Raw genomic sequence first — 17832 nt, 5'->3', positions numbered from 1 at the left:
TCATGCCAAATTTTGAAAGCAACATGCCCTATCGCTTATAATTCCTCTTCTCAAAAAGTATCCTTGCTCTGATGGTGCCTTATCGTAAGAGACAGAATAGTTTGTGTTCTTGTTTGTTTGTGCAATTGTACTATGCTAGGTGGCACAGATGCACTAAAGGTGAGAAAAAAGTAAGTGGAAGTGTATGTGAAAACTGTCAGAGTTGTTCTTTTTACTTTTATTGTGTTGAATTCTTACACATGTATTATGATTTCAATGAAAAAATGGCTCATTTTACTCACTGCTGAGCCACTTCAAAGCTCCCGAGTTTTGGCTTTTTGACCAGTGCATCACTACACATGCAAACTGTGTAGTGCTTTGTCAGTCTGCATTGGGACCTGCAACAAGCTTCTATTTACAAAACTATGCTAATTGTGCCTTGATTATTGCTTGGTTTTCTTTCAGACCAAAGGATGTAATTCTCAAATTATTTTACAGGTTTAAGGAGCACGAGCTTCTGGTGGGGCAGTGTGCCACTGAGTTGGGCTTCCAGCATGTGTCCTTGTCATCAGATGTTATGCCTATGGTCCGCATTGTGCCTAGAGGATTCACAGGTCAGTGCATAACTTGAAAAACTTGCTTTGCACTTTCATGTGGCATGCATAAGTCAGAAAGCCTGTTTGCACTCACTGAGGCATATATTTCACTTCAAGGCTGTCTTTGCTTGTTAAACAAGTCTTGTCTGGTGACAGTGAACAACTAAATGAGTGGATGTGTAAAAAAGTTATGTATACCAGGAAAACCACACATTAGCATCTGTGGGGAACCTAAAGCCCTCCTTTTTTTTTCTGACGATCCCTGTCTTCATTGTATTGCAAGCATATTTAATTGGCTGACAGGGTATGTGCAAAGTCGAGCCCAGCTGTGACTTAAGGGGGCCCTCACCAGGCCCCATAGCAAATTTTGGTGATATGTACACTGGAAGTTGTTACGTGTCCTCTAGGAAGCATTCTGCCGCAAAAATTTTTCATATCAGCTCGTTAATAGCCGAGATAGAAATATTTCAATACTGCGAACCCATGATTTCAGCAGGCGGGCTCCACTGCCAAGCAAGATGCTTTCTCCACTCGCCCCGTCTAGCCTACGTAAGCGAAATTCCTTTCCTGCATTCTCCCATACCGGACCTCGAGGATCGCGTGACGCATTTGTCACAGGCCCCGCCTTCATTTTTTTTCTTTTGCTCCTCGCTTTTTTTTTTTTTCAGCGCTACGCATTTTTGTTGACGGCGTTGCGCACAAGCTGCTGTCTCGTTCGCGCAGCGCACGATTTTGTGCACTGTGCACAAAGAAACATGACTAGCGGTATAATTCAGTGCTACACGAATTCTGAGGCAGAACAAGTGGATCGCAGAGCATGATCACGCTCTGCAACACGGTAGAAAATGGAATAGTTTCGGTACCTGCGCACATGACCGCACGACCGTGGGAACAAGCAAACAAAGCGAAAGTACTTTTCTCTTGCTCCAGTGCAAAGTAAAACAAAAAAAACGTGCAGACATTCCATTTGTGTGCTTTATTATTTCTCTAAACCTCAATTTGTCAATTCAAGCAACAGATCACACAAATAACAGATGTTACTTTGAATAATTCTCGAAGTCACGTGTCACCACGAGCGACGTCACACTGCAGACACGATTACGTAGGCACAGGAGCCCAACTACGTCACCGTCCCTCTCCGGGCGGATTCGCCGCGAGTGAAGAGGGAAACGGCGTTTGGATTGAAATTTCTGGCCTTTCCGCGGCGTGTAGCGACGTAATACTTTGCAGACATGATTGTTATAGTGCAATGTATGTTCTGTGCTTGTCAGCTCAAAATGGCCAGGCCTGGTGAGGGGCCCTTTAAAATTAATCTGTGAAGAGTGGGAGCTTTTGTATTTTCCTCTCTGCAGCATATGCAGGTAAGCGCAGTGACCGTTGTACAGACCTTTATACAAGTTGTTTTATTTTATTGTTAACAGAATTTTTAAATATCACCCTTGACATATAGCACAATTATACTTCTTGAGCTGCCTTTCTGTGCATCCTTTTCTCTCTCTCTTGAGCTAGATTACTCTCAGAGGCAGACATAATTTCCACAAGAAAATAAAACTGAATATTTGCTAATTACCAAATGTTTGCTAATTAACTCCAAAACTAATTACTTTGTGCCACATGTTGCAATCTATGAATTGTAGGCGATGCCTTTAAAGTCATATCCACTTTGAACATATTGCCACATGTAGATAGTGGGTCACGGGCAAGAGTGGGTTGAGCCCAAGGGCTGGTCGAGCCCAAAAGAACAAAGAAGACCGCGCTTCTCTTCCCTGCTCGTGAGCCAACCCCGACAGACGCATTTTCCAGGAGCCAGCTGCTCTGCAGTTTATTAAACCCCCAAGAGTATTTCTGAAGGCTCATGACAATATTATGAAGATGACACCAGCTTCAAGAAAAGATGGACACTTTAAGAGGAAGAGGCAGGTTAAGTCTCTCAGTGACCCTGACTTGGTCTTGGTTCTCTTCAGGGACACTATGAATTCACGTATTATTCCTTCTAGAATGTTAAGGAGCTTTATAAATAGCGTCTCCAAGCAGCTTTGCATACCAAAAAACTAAAACTTGTTTCTGTGCCTTTTGCATTCAAAAGAACACAAAAGGCATAGAAACAAGTTTGGAGTTTCTTTTGTACTCACTTTGCATTCTTTTGTACGCTTGCCCGAAAGCATCCCGTAACTTTAGGTCCCCTATTTCTAAAGCTCTCTGTTGTTCCATGGTATGTATAAACTTGATGTTGTTGAATACTCTTATCCTTATCAGCAAGGTTGTCTCTAGAAAAATGATCATTTTCTCCGAATTTTCTGATGTGTTTCCCTGCTTGTCTCCTTTACATCACAGTTAATTGCTTCTCTGACAGCACAATAACAGCCTTCATTATATCTATGGCTTCTGTGGTAGATTCTTCTAGCTTTTCCCCCAGATTTTGAGTTCTCATGGTTTGCATTGTCACTGCCTTTTTCATAAGCATGAACTTCAGCATGCAATGTTAAGCTCATTATTGATTCTTTTCTGTCTTGAGATATTTCTCTTTATCTGCAGTAAACTTGGAACACAGCCAAGTTGCACTTTCCACAATTACAAGCAGCATTGCACTTTCCATCTGTAACAGTCATCTCCTCACTTTCTGAGACATGATTACGCAAAGCTCAGTTAAGCAGTTCAGTGGTCAAAATTGTCTTAGGAAAGTGCTCCAAATCATGTTCACATACAAAGAGAAAGCAACAGCGCCTGAGGGAGATGAAGCCTGCACAGGTGATCTGGAGTAGTCCATGTCTCCGTCTTCGCTTTTATGCCTTAAAGGCAAACTGCAACTAAATTTCACTTTTGGCTAAGTTGATAATAAATTACAACATACAATGTATTACTACTTGTTGCTGGGCTCTTTGGTTCATACTAGAGATGTAAGGGCTGGGAAACAACCCAGAATGATTGGGGAAGAAAACTGTTTTTATTTTTCAGCACAGAGAAAGCGGAAAGAAAACCATTAGAATTTCCACATACATTTATACTTGCGATGACTTCTTCTTGGACGAGTTGGTGTTTACGTAACATGATGCTTTTTAGCGCAAATCTCGAAAAAAAGAAAACAGAGAGAGGCAAAAGGAAAGACGAGCGCTCGTCTTTCCTTTTGCCTCTCTTTGTTTTCTGTTTTCTTTTTTTTTAGTTTTTGCGCTAAAAAGCATCATGTTATTTATACTTGCCATTCTCTGATGTGCAGCATACATTTCTAATAGCAATGATGATGACAAGAAAACGTCAGCATATTTTTCAACTGTCTTCATTATATGCTTTCAATTTCATCTTGAAAACATAGCATAGTTTTCAAACTTAGCGAAATCTTGGTCATGCTGAGGATCTACACATTCTGAGTCATCCGTGACTACCGGCAAGCGGTAATCGCGGTGCTTTTTACAGCGAAAGCTGTATGTGACTAACCTTCCATAGTTTTTTCGGCATCTGGCAACAGAAAAAATCATCATATGGGCCGATCCTGATGATAGTGCAGAAAGGGTCCAAGCCAATGGCACATACCCCGTAGGCTTGGAAACCTGTAGCGTGCCCTTGAACTATTCTTGTCACACATGTAACAAAGAGGTCCCAGGCACACGGGTAAGAACATACGTTCTTGAAAAAGTGTTTCGTACAAATTTTTTCAAGAAGCACTTCAAAATTTATGCTGCCAACCGCGCAAATGCGCTAGTGCCACTGCTCACGCATTCTTTGACGTCGTCTTCTTCCACAGCTGGCTCCGTTGCGCAAAAAACTTTCATCATCAGCAATGGCACGATCGTCGTTGTCTTCCACAGCTGGCTCCATTGCCGCTCATCATTTCAGCATAGAATTCACTTCTTTTCTGTCGTCGTAATTGGGAGGCCGCGTCTACGGGGGTGTGAGCCATTAAACAGCTGCATTATCAATGGGGCAGACATGTATAGTTTGTACACTTGAAAAACAACATGCGTACGAGGAGCGCCGAAGGGAGCAGCAACGAGAATGTAAACGGTGCCTGCGCGAAATCCACCAACGAAGAATGTTCCCGCGATGCTGAGTGAGCAACGACGCCATACTCGCTAAGTTTGAAGCTTTTGACAAAGACTTTAGTACATGGCAACTGGACAATGTTGTAAATTTTTTTTTGCGCTGTAACAACTGTATTACTACATGATGATCTAATGTTGACTATGTCTGCTTCAGGCATTTCACAATATATCTGCACGTCCAGTTAATAGTAAATAGTATTGACACGTGTACTTGCCTATCTTTATCGGGCAACCATGTTTCACTGCCTAACAAATGTTATCGCACAGTGCAGGACGCGCCTGCATGTATCGGAAGTTTCTGGAATGTTATCGATGGTTCCATCCGATGTCTGTCACCGAACCTTGTGTAATCTGATTGCATGTATGCACGATGCGAATAGTGTAGAACTTTGTGGAAGACACACGGGTGCCAGGGATTACTCGGGAACATTTGATGACTGATGTATAAAAGCTGACGTGCTTGACCCGCTGGTCAGATTTTTCGACGATCGCAAACTGGTGTGTAAAAGAGATGTAATAAAATATAAGCATGCTGGTATTAATCTTGTGCACTTATGTTTTCTTTTTCTATTTTTTTTCTAGCTTGTGTTGATGCTTACCTGACTCCATGCATCAAGAACTATGTCAAGAGTTTCACGTGCGGATTCAATGACAACGTCAAAGTAATTTTTCTCTCTTTCATTGATGCTGGAGAATGACAGCATAAACAACCTCCCTCCTTTTCTTTCAATCCTACAGGATGTTACTGTCCTCTTCATGCAATCCGATGGGGGACTGACACCCATGGAAACGTATGTACTTGAAGCGCCTTGCTTTTTCTTCTCAAATTATTTTAATGTGTACAATTTTCTTGGTGCCTCTTATGTGTGTACTCGCTGACAGGTTTTCAGGCTCCCGATCCATTCTGTCTGGTCCAGCTGGGGGCGTAGTTGGCTATGCTAAAACTTCCTACAGTGCTGAACACCAAGTGCCAGTAATTGGCTTTGACATGGGAGGTTGGTGTCAAGTTATCTGTTTATATGCCTTTTGCAAAAGCCTAAATATTTTTAGGGTCATAGCACAGTATCATCAGGTGTGGTTCTTTGATGGAGTGGTGCAGTGCCCATGACTTTGGATGAATCAGTATTTGTATCAGCAAAGATGAATCAGCATTTTAACATGCTTGGGATGTGTTTGAGATTGAACCCGTACTGACTTAATTTTAAGCAATTTTATTATTTTCTGGGTCATTATGTCACTATAGTTTCCACCATGTATAGTTATTATGCCACTATATTCAGGTCCTTGCACTGTTGATGGTGCTGCTGTGTATAGATGCTTTTGTGCTTGCGTTAAGTGAGACATGACTTCAGCAGCAAAACTGCTCCAGAAAAGTTTTGAAGTTTTCAGAAAAATGTTGTTTTTACATTAACTGATTTTGACTAACAGTTTCACCTGAAAGTATATTTTTCGTTCTTGATTCTTGCAGTGTAGTTATGCCACATTCTTGTCATACAGAAAGTAAGAGTAAGAAGAATCAGGGAAACTGGCATACAATCATAGAGCCAATAGACAATAATGCCCAGGAAAGCATAGAGGAAATTTACTGTGTCTTTAATTAAAATGCAGAAATAATAAGGAAAGTGCAAATTAAAATGGAAGAAAAGAGAACTTTTCAGCGTTGGGTGTGTGACGGTGTGCACTCAATACTGTCAACCAGCATGTCTCAATAAAGGGAGGCCCAGGGCCCCCCTCCTCTGGATTCTCCAGCATCTGTGATGCCAGCTTATGGTAATTTTATGAATAAATTGCCTCACTTCTGGGCATTCAATGCTGCAACAATGTATCATTTTTCGTTGCTGCTTAGTTGTTATTCTTCTCACCATAAACAAATAAGTTTGTGTCAAAGGCTGTGGCATTTTGGAGGTGGAAGTTCTGTGCTCCGATTTAGAAACTGGTAAAATTGGACTACAGTAATTTCTTGGTGCCATGGCCCATCCCCCCATGCATATAGTGAATAGAATAAAGAATGTTGTGTGGACATTATCTCAGTATCAGAGCAGCAAAACTTTATGAACCACTGAACAAGGCTGTTTATGGTTGCTAGTGGTTTCCAAGGAAGTTTTATGTACCCATTATTCCTATTGAAGCATACAAATTAAGCAGTGTAAGTTGGAAGTGCAAGGGAGTGGTGCTGCCCCCCTCCTCATTCCGTATTCCAACATCACTGTCAGTCAGTCTGCATTTCCTACAGTGAAAAGCAACATGAATGCCAAGGTGCAGTGGCAAGGAATCACCGCCTGTAGACGGTAGTCTTGGGAGCAAGACATTTGAACTATGAAAAATATTCGCTTCTTATCTGTAGGAATGTTTTTTGTTGTAAAAGGGCTGCCCAAAAAAAGGAAGAAAAAAAGAAGGAAAGAAAAAGGACAGGGTTGCATAATGAATTTTCTTGCCCTGAGATGTTAACAGGAACCTGTGTGATAAAATTTTGGGTTGCTCTGCAGAAGCTGTCTTCAAGTGTTCATACATGAAAAAGCCATTTTGAGATTAGTTAAAACATAGTGCATTTCCTTTATTTCTTTGAACACATGAAGTCATGCTTAAATGCTTCTTCCGGAACTTAATCCATAGAGATGTGAGCCAAGCTGTCAAGGAATCTTAGGTTGTATCCGAAGAGACATTGTGTCTGCAGTTGTGTCCAGGGATATTATTATATTTTATTTGCTGTTAAATTTGTTGCTGCCTATGTATGCACCTGTGCACTGATCTATGAACTCTAATTTGCTTTATCATTTTTTTGTTTCATTTTTTTATTTAATAACATTTGTTTTCATAATGTGAAACAAAGAATGTCCTAATATAGGTGAATAAATTGCAATGGGCACTGTACTTTAATGTTTTATTATGTGAAACAAATTCTGTAACTGTCACGTCCTCCTTGTGCATTACTGTGTGCCTGTCATTCATGAACCATGATAAAATGGCTGTTTGTTTTGTTTTGTTTTTTATCTCTTGATTGTTTTACTTATTAGGAACATCTACTGATGTTAGCCGATATGATGGTCATTTCGACCATACCTTTGAGACTACAACTGCTGGTGTGACGATTCAAGCTCCTCAGGTAAGAGGTTTATGATTTGATCTTTTAAAGGGGCATAAATGCCTTTATTTTAGTGCATCCCTCTTACAGTAGTAATTGTCTATGAATGCTCCTTATTTTTGGTGCGGAGCACAGGTAAGCAGTAATACAACAAATCAGAGGTAAAGCCTCATCTCAGTGTTGTTTGCAAATGGGCTTGTCTTCATTACAACAAGAAAGCGTATCTTTCAAAGACTGAGACACCTGTAAATTGTGCCATTAATGTTTGCAAAGGGAATTAGAGTGAACTGCAAGTTGGGAGGTCTTTTGAAATTATCAGAAGTGGTTTCTGGTAAGGAGTGCAGAACCAAGCACTTCCTTTTTGTCAAGAAGATGGCCAGTCTGGACATCAGTGACCTCAAGCCTGTTGCTAAGCTGAAATATTCAAAGTATACTTACAGCCTATAGTTATTGCAAACAGGAACACATAATAAATGCTTGCAGCCAATGCATTTTACTGATTATAGTCTATGACAATACTGCAGGTACAATTTTTTGCAATATTTTGGAATAGTCACATGAATATTTAAAATTAAAAACTATATAGTTTAGTTGCTCTCCAAGACTTCATTTTAGGTTTATTGCCTTATTAATTATATGTTCATGACTTGCTTAATTGCCTTGATCATTCCCAGTGAACCCAAAGGGTACTGGGCCACTACATAGGAGGGGGATTTGGGAAAAAAGTTCCAACGAAGTTAAGACAAGTAATGAAAAATCACAAGTTACAAACTGCTACAATTAACACATTGAGTAAAGCAGATCATAATGAATGCATGCATGCACACGTACACAGAGTATAAGTACAGCAAGATTATATTAATTAAAATAAAGAGAAGTCATGCTTTGTAAAACTAGCTAGGCAATGATGCAGTGCAGCTCATCAGAATTGGCATATAGAAATATCTTAATAGTGAATATGAACTATAAGTGATCAAACATGTTTGCAAGATTGTGGTAATCAATGTTTGCCTTAATATTGCATTACAAATTTTGCAGTGCTTCTTTTGCAGTTCAAAAAACTGCAATCACTATATTCTGGTTCTTCCACTTTAATGATACAGGCATCAGAAATAATTGTGGTCCCATTGAGTTAATTGTCATAGTGCATGATGTCACATTGAATGACTATTTAACAGCAGACATGCTGTGAAGTTAGTGAAATGCCACAATGGGATGCTACTGAAACCCAAATATGAAGCTAAATTGCTGTCAGTTGTCACAAATTTTGATATATTTGTAATCTCAGTGGCTAATTCTGTAGTTTATTCACATTGTGTTGCTCAGCTGGACATCAGCACAGTGGCAGCTGGTGGTGGCTCCATGCTTTTCTTTCGGTCCGGGCTCTTTGTTGTGGGACCAGAGTCAGCTGGGGCTCACCCTGGACCAGTTTGCTATCGAAAAGGTGACCATTTTGCCGCCTCTTACATATCATAAACTGCTGTAGTTGGATCACATGATGACTTTTTTTGGCACATTGTGTTAATATCAACTTATTTTTGATACCAGGTTACTAGGTTAAATTACTAGGTTATAAAACTATTCCAGCTTAAAAAACATTTAAGCTGTAATAATTTTATAACCTAGTAATCACCATAGCCTCCTGATAATGTCTTAGAGGTGAGGTCAATTTTCTTCCTTGTAGCTTTTTAATACATTACTGAAAAACTAATATCTCTTTATTACAGGTCATTACAAATTACTTATAAACATTGTTCAAATGGGATATTTATTTTGGTGAAAACATTACGTTTCTTGATAATGCAATCCCAAATACACAACTTCCATGTTCTTACATGTCATAAGGTCATTTTTATTATGTGTAAGGTGGCTACTAGGGAACTTAGCAATATCACCAATGTTATGTTCCACCTTTTAACATCGGTCTTGGTAATGGGAATGTAATGCAGGCTGACATCATGTGTTTCCAAGCATACAGTCATGTTTTGAATATAATATGGCAATATGGTGTCTAGTGTTGTAATGTTGAAAATACTGTGTTTATTACTATAACTATATAGGCTCTGTAATGATCTGTTTTCTATGTTAATTATCCTGTTATCTGCACTGTAAAAAAGTGCAGATATCAGGACACGAGATACAAACATGACACTTGCATTGGCTGTTGTGAATATTTTTGTTCAGGATGGTGTTATATGAATATAACATACAAGCCATGATTATGCTTAGAGATAGACAAGCCTAGACAATTCTAGACTTCTAGACAAGTCTACACTTCTGTTGCCGTAACATATAATTACACTCATAAATTATTACCATTAATTTGCCTTTTTCTATGTTTCCTGTTATCTGTGATCTCTTCTGTTAGTACACTATGACTGCACATTAAGTGAAGCTAGAATAATATGTCCTAATATACCTTTGCATACTTTTGTCACATGATGCTTCGTGTTTATTCAAAGCACTAGTAAATAGTGACATATGCATGCCTCATGCTTTGAGGAATCAAGCAAAAATTTGAATGAAGTTAAGCTCAAGTATGTTGCTTATATTTCATCCAAATTTCTGCTGGGTTCCACAAATAGTTCAGTTTCACAGGGCTTGCTGATGGTACTAGAGTACAGAAATGCTTTAAATCTTGATTATACGAACACAGCTAATATGAATGTCTGGATGATATGAGCTAAGAAACACCCCTGGCTGATGCCTAGTTTGTACAATGCTAAATTTTCAGGTTATACAAATACTCTTCCGTGCCATCTTGCAGTATATGAATCATCACCGCTGGTAGTAACATGGTGAAAAGGCCAAGAGAAGTTAAAATTTGTTTGCTATTCTGGTGAAAAGGCAAGCTCCAACAAGTAGAAAGCTGGTCCTTCAATGTTGTACAGTACTTCATGTGACTATGCTGTGGTAACGCTCATTGGTGTCTTTTCCGCAGCCCAGCCAACTGGACAATCCTACAGTTTCGCAAGCCCTTTGCTCCAATTTGCTCTTCTTTATCATCCCACATGTGCATGTATTGCCAACACTGTAATCATTATCCACACTAGCTGCTTTCTGCAAACATTAAGCTGCAGAAGGCATCCACAGACTCAAGTACCTGCCTGACCAGTGGTTGGTTGTGGGTCTGTTTTTCAGTTTCTCTGTGTGAGAAGAATCGAGCAAGTTTATGTGTGGATGCTAGCCTTCTAACTAATTACTGCAGCATGACATTGAGGGTCAGTGATGTACAATCAATGACGTGTCATGCATATGAGACTACACATTGGCACCTGACTGTTACAAATTGTCAGCTAGGCATAGTTGAACTGGAGCATAGGATTGAGCAACACTTTATTAAAGAGCTTTCCATGCTGGTGGCACTGTAAAAGACAAATTTTTTTTTACCTGAAACTATTTGCTTTAAATGATTTCTTTTAGGACCTTTTTACAGTCCTTGCTCTGCCAAAATATCAGGCATAGATGGTGCAGGATCTTTTGAGCCATCAATAAATTAATGTGAATGTGTCTCTGCTACCTCAGTGTACAAATTTCATTTATCTTGGTGTATGAATTATGGTTTATACATATATTCATGACTATACATATATTCGGCAGGTTCTTGTCATCAAGATTCTGCTGTATTGTGTTAAAGACCTGATTGTTGTTGCAAATTCAAATGTGTGTAACCACTGCAGTAATTTTAGGCTTATAAGCTTGCTTCAATAAAGTGTTCATTACGTTAGTGCTTTTATCATTTTTCCATGTTGCATAATCCTATAACAGCCTGACCACATTCCATTTTTTCAGGAGGTCCACTAACTGTGACTGATGCCAATGTGTGCTTGGGCCGGCTGTTACCAGATTATTTTCCCAAGATTTTTGGCCCATCAGAAAAAGAGTCACTGGATAAAGAAGCTGCTGTAGCAGCTTTTCGTAGACTCACACACGAGGTAATTTCGTAGTTCTTGAAATAGCAGGGCTTTAGGGGTGCATTGATATTAAAAGGGCCCTGACCCATCCCTCAGGCAGTAGCAGTCGAAGCGCTCGTCGATTGTGAGCAAAACACCACCCCCTATTCTATCAGTGTGGTCACTACAGTAGACAGCATACTTTTTATCACAGTGAAACAATTCAGAGTTTAGTATTTTGCTACTGAGCCATGTTTCAGTTAGAGCAATTAGATTGGCTTGCAGATCATTAATTAGGGTGATTAATTCATCCCTCTTGCAGAAAGTACTCTGGTAATTACTATGATAATACAGTTATTTCAGAAGCTGAGCTGTCAAGCGCCTTTTAAAATGTAAATTAAATTTGTTGCTTCGTAATTGCTATGGCTTGGCAAGTGCCAAACTTTGTACTGTAACTACATGAAAGAAGAAAAGATATAGGTTTTCGGTTTTCTGGTGCTATATCAGGATAATGCTTTAAATGCCTAAATGGTGGTACCTGAACATGACACATTACTTTTGTGAATGATTGTTTTGATTTGAATGACTTTTGTAGATGTAGAATTGCATGGTGGATGTAACTAATTCGTCACCTTTCATACAGATGGTCAGTCTGTCAGTCTTAACCATAGCCATTGATACTGGCACTGCTAATGGTAATAATATAGGCAGTCTCAGGTCAACAATGGTCAACAATAATGAAGGAATGTTACACATATTTTTTAAACTAAAATTATGATTTCAAATTTCATTTTTGACTTTAGTGTAATGTGCTTGGCTCTAGTAAACATCTAGACCTTGCACGTGTACCAAAACAATCTTTGTTTACGCAAAGAGCAGCTACTGTTAGCTGGGAATAAACCAGCAATGGTGTAGTTCACAGGTTGACATCATAGCCACAACTCTAAGGTTACACATTTATGGCAGAGAGAAAGCAGTTGCATTGTTACTCATCTCAGCCTGCAAAAGTGCTTCCAAAGAATCAACTTACATGGAATGTCAAATAATGTACGGCACAACCAGAAATAAGGCACCATCATAAAAATGCACAAGCACTGGAGATGTTTGAAATCGTTTGCATTATTCTGTGAACACTAGTTCTTGCTCTTTCATCCACATGAAGGGCACATTGTGGTGTGTTAGTCTCTTCAGAGGCTCAGCAATTTTTAGATGTCCTGTAATGACGTGACGATAGTAGGTGCAGAGGCCCAAAAACCACTGAACAGCCTTCTTGTCTTTAGGACGAGGGAACTCAGCAATGGCAGCCAGCTTCTCGGGGTCTGGCCGAAAGCCCTGGGGGCTGACCACATGTCTAAGGAACTTGAGTTCCTGAAAAGCAAAGTGACATTTTTCAAGCTTGATTGTGAGATTTGCTTGTGCATAGCATTTAAAATGCTTTTCAGTTGTGCCAGATGTTCATCAAACGTGCTTGAAAACACAAAAACGTTGTCCAGGTAGACCAGGCACATCTCCCACTTCAGTTCAGCGAGTACAGTGTCCATCATTTGCTGAAATGTGGAACACAGGCTGAATGAGAACATTTGAATTCATATAGCCCATCGGGAGTCACAAATGCAGTTGTCTTGTGGTCACACTCCTCGACTTTAACCTGCCAGTACCGTGACTTAAGACCTAGTGAGGTAAAGAACTGTGCATGGCGTAGATGGCCCAAGGCATCGTCAATCCATGGCAGGGGGTAAGCATTGCGTTCGGTGTCTTTGTTAAGCCGTTTGTAGTCGACATAAGAGCATAGTGTGTTGTCCTTTTAACAACAGGAGATGCCTAGAGAGTGTGTACCACTACGCATTTCAGCGTTCTTGTTCAAGCGGCCGGTGGACACAGGTATCAGCCTATCTCGCGTTAATATATTCACACAGGCACCATGCTCGGATCTTGTGGCAGCACCACTAGGTGGCGTGCCATGTTCAGTGCGAAGCGCAAGAGAGGAATTGCTGCACACATGCCTCATATGTGGCACATTTCGGTGGTGGCAGTATGGTGTGTTGCTACACTGCTTCAATGCTAATCACATTAACGTTAACATTCATTGTGAAATGAGTTCTGCCAGAAGTTTTTTTATTATGACACTAAGTGTAAGTAAAGCACCATAGATCTTGTAGAGGATGCACATGAAATAACTCCTACATTTAAGCTTTCTGTGGCTACATGTTGACTGCATATTGTACAGCTGCTATGTGTGTCATTGCACTAGGTATCTCCTGATGCGGTCATTCTCAACCACAAAACAGGACCGGAAACAGGAATAGAGGGCCCAGGAGCACATGGGGAGCTAGAGCTGGGGTGATATTGTGACAATAAAATTATGAGTTCTTCAGCAATCTATAACTGAAAGTTTGACCTTGTCTTTTGGTATGCTCAAAAAGAAGTAATCTTAAAAAGCGGACTTCATTTTCTACTTCACCATTACATGCTGCTGCTTCATTGCAACAGTGGGTTTTAAATATTCATATGCTACACAAACCTACTTACATGGCTCCTGGCTTCGTCTGATGTTGTTATCTGGGCATACAAGGAGGAGGCTTTGCTAACAGTGATGTCTTTACAGAGACTAGAACTGTATTTACAGATACTATACAACCTTTGGACTCCATTTGAAGAACATTGTCCAAATGAAAAATAATGTCCTCGTAGATGTATGTGCTATCTTTTTCTTCGGTGCTTAGCTGGGTGAAACAAAAGAAATACTAAATAGTACATTTCTTGCTGTAATTATCTCTGGTATCGGCCACTCTGTGCAACAGAATACTACCGTATAAGAAAAGATTGGAATAGAACTAAAGAATTATTATAAAACACAGCCCCCTGTCTATGTTTTAGTATAATTTTTGCTGCAGAGATGATTAATGATATGGCTGTTTTGAGGTTTAGCACTATTCAAGTTCAGAGTATGCATTTTGGTCTAGCAATAAAGGGCAATACTGTGATGTTTCATTATACAGGGTGTCTTCAGCTAACTTTAGCCAGAATGAAAAAATATGCCGATTCACTCTAAGACGACGCGACCAAATGCATGTTGCTCACTTCTGTATGTAGTGTGCCACGCTATATTTGTATTTTCCTTAATTAGATAATTAGTCAAGATTAATAAACCTGTTTCTGAAGCAACAAAGTGAGCAAAAAGATTCCAATTAGAAAGTTGCAGAGTGGTTTGCAAAATGTCCGAATAAACCGTTTCTGTCTTTCTATCTGTTAAGTATTAGCGTTTTTGAGCTTACTGCGTATGCCCGCGAAATAAAAAAAAAAATACCACATGACATTACCGCTTGCACGCTGTGATTTCAGTGCTTCCAAACTGTCCTTGTTCAAACGAACACAGCATCTAGTGGGCGTGCTGCCGCTTAAAAGGCGACAGGGCAGTGATGAAGGTGTTGGCTGTGCGATTTACGCCAGTGATGTGCTTCCCTTGTGGCGGTTCATGATAGTGATAAGCAGATGCAGTGCAGTACACCTGACTAAATGCTATGTTCGTTTGTGCGTGGAATGCTTGGGAGCAGTGCAATCACGACGCGCAAGCAGGCATGTCACATGTTTTTTTTTTTTCAATTTTTCGGGCATCCGCAGTAAGCTGAAGAACACTAATACTTAATAGATAGAAAGACAGAAACTTTATTCGGATGTTTTGCAAACTGCTCTGCAACTTTCTAATTGGAATATTTTTGCTTGCTTTGTTGCTTCAGAAACTGGTTAATTAATCTTGACTAATTATCTAATTAAGCAAAATACAAATACAGCATGGCACACTACATACAAAAGTAAGCAACATGCATTTGGTCACGTCGCCTTAGAGTGTATTGGCATATTCTTAAACTCTAGCTAAAGTTAGCTGAAACACCCTGCATAGTATGCCTGCTTTTTAAGTTAACCTGCTTGGCAGGTAGTCTCTAGCTGCTGCATAATTTGTTTGTTTGTTTATGGATTCTTGGTTATACAGCTGTCAATGGCATTGTGCAGGTGAATTTGTTCCTGAAAAGCCAGCCGGGTAGTGCAAAGAAGCACATGACCTTGGAACAAGTTGCAATGGGCTTCATTAATGTGGCCAATGAGTCTATGTGTCGTCCTATTCGAGCCCTGACCCAAGGCAAAGGCTTTGATGTTTCCACACATTTGCTAGCTTGTTTTGGAGGTGCAGGAGCACAACATGCCTGTGCTATTGCCAGAGCTCTTGGCATGACAAAAGTTCTCATTCACAGGTAGGAAGATGATACCTTTGTATTTTTTTTACATCTCACTCTTTGTGATGCCATTTCCCTGTTTGTCAAGTGACTATTTGCTCTCTGTAAAGCTGTTTGAATATTTTACAGAAACGCTGTTATTGAAACCAGATGCAGTGAAGAATTGTCCAACTTAAATGTCTATGATAATTCACATACCAGGTATCCCAGTTAACTTGGACCAAGATTTAAAAAAAAACCCAAGAGCTCTAGAGAAATCGTACTGACTGCATAGTAACAGCAGTCATGTGTACTTACAGCGAGTATTTTTTAATCACAAAGTATTAATTAATTGATATTAATTAATAATCTTTTTAAAATTATTGCTTGAATTGCAAACATGTGAATTACAACGTTGTAGGGCACCTTAAGTAACCCCCAAATCAAGCATTTATTTCGTGCTGAAGTGTGCCTGGTTGCTTGCCCGCGAAAGACGCGAAATATGAAATAGATGCGCACTTGCGTGCCGCTACTCAAGCGCCTCCAAGCAACCTCTGAAATATATAACGCTACCTTTGTTTATCGCCACATACACAGCTTCATCATGTAGGATGGCTTGAGAGGTTTCGTGACCTAACTAGTGTGATGCGATAAGCATCAGCACCTGTGGACGCAAGAATGTTGTACTCGATTACAGGCACTCTGGATAGCTTTCACCTTTGCGAATCATGAAATAAAGCTACAAAAGAAATTCAGGCAATGCTTAAAAATTATGTGCGCTTAAGAGCACAAAAAAAGAAAAAAGACAGCTCTCGAAAGAGCAGGAAAGAGCTACTCGGGAGTTTATTTGAATAAAAAATAAACCAAAAGCACGTAAGGCATCTCAGCCGACCACAAAGAAACATCTAAAGGTGCAACTGGTTTAGCCATTTACGCTTTCTGTCTCTTGAACTTCAGAAAAAAGGCAAAACAAAGCAGTTTTTTACCTGTTTCTATGTTTGTCGCAGGCTTTCTTTATGTAAGGATAGGGTGACATCATGAAGGTGGGATAAACAGTCATGTTTTACACCAGTTTTGAGCACTTATTTTCCACTGCCACTTATAGCACGTGCTCAAACAGGTCACTGTCTGAAGCAATACAGTACTTGCTTCTTTCCAACACTTGTGCTGTTGCAGCTTTGACCAACGACATTGGAATCCTGCGGCAGACTCTGCTTATTTTTGCCTTTAGGGCATCTGGTGTGGTAGTTTCGCTGCTAACACGTAGTCTTTCACATAGCCCCACAAGAATAAATCCAGGGGTTTCATGTCCGGCGACCTTGCAGGCCAGGGTACAGGTCCGTGACGGTCAGTCCGTGACGGTCAATCTCTGACGTTCAATGTCCAGGAAAAATTTTTCAAGCCACGCTCGAGACTGACTGCTACTATGCGCAGGAGCACCATCGTGTTGAAATCAGATGTTCAGAAGGTGCGCAAGTGGAACATTGCAACAGACGTCATTTACGGGGCCCTTGAGGATGTTGCTGATGTAGTGCTGCGCCGTTAGTGTGTTGTCAAAAAAGATGGGTCGGATGATGTTGTCATAAAAAATACCGCACCACACATTAAATGACCACTGGTACAGTGAAAGCTCGTTAATTCGAACTTCATTAATTCGAATTTATGGATAATTCGAACTGTACGATTTGGTCCGGCCAAGTTCCACAGAAGTGTATGTATAAAAAAGTCCGTTAATTCGAACGCGAGAAGGTTCCCTCACGGATAATTCGAACTACGCTCGCCTGGCACACGGCCAGAGAAATGCGCCTACGGCCTACACACAAGGCTGTATTGCCTCCTAAATGGAGAGAACGGCGAGAGAAGGCAAAATCGGAAAAAAATCTAACCGACGCGGGGTCAGCCAGAAGGCAGCGGCGGCTGCCGCCTCTCCGTTCTACGTAACCTCCGAGACTTCTTGCCCGTTGCGAATCTCGGAGGCTTTGCAAATCTTGTACAGCTGCTAATGTTGTGCGGAGATGGCACGGCAAGCGCCAA

The 17832-nt window shown here is 40.3% G+C and overlaps 1 protein-coding gene across 3 annotated transcripts in view; it reads left to right on the top strand.

Moving 5' to 3' along the window:
• The window catches only part of LOC139052368 (5-oxoprolinase), a 154618-nt gene that overhangs the window by 13233 nt on the left and 123553 nt on the right, over positions 1-17832 (top strand). For 2 of the 3 annotated variants that reach the window (XM_070529466.1, XM_070529460.1), the window contains exons 5-12: positions 478-593; positions 5195-5274; positions 5351-5403; positions 5495-5607; positions 7627-7715; positions 9021-9138; positions 11487-11629; positions 15599-15837. In XM_070529466.1, coding sequence (XP_070385567.1) covers positions 478-593; positions 5195-5274; positions 5351-5403; positions 5495-5607; positions 7627-7715; positions 9021-9138; positions 11487-11629; positions 15599-15837 — 951 coding nt within the window. Of the gene's footprint in view, positions 1-477; positions 594-2352; positions 2492-5194; positions 5275-5350; positions 5404-5494; positions 5608-7626; positions 7716-9020; positions 9139-11486; positions 11630-15598; positions 15838-17832 lie in introns of those variants that run through there. The other variant, XM_070529470.1, reaches the window with a different exon arrangement.

The sequence above is a fragment of the Dermacentor albipictus genome, chromosome 1 (assembly GCF_038994185.2).
Source record: "Dermacentor albipictus isolate Rhodes 1998 colony chromosome 1, USDA_Dalb.pri_finalv2, whole genome shotgun sequence".
In the NCBI taxonomy this organism is placed as follows: domain Eukaryota; kingdom Metazoa; phylum Arthropoda; class Arachnida; order Ixodida; family Ixodidae; genus Dermacentor; species Dermacentor albipictus.
This window is presented reverse-complemented; position numbering and strand designations above follow the sequence as displayed.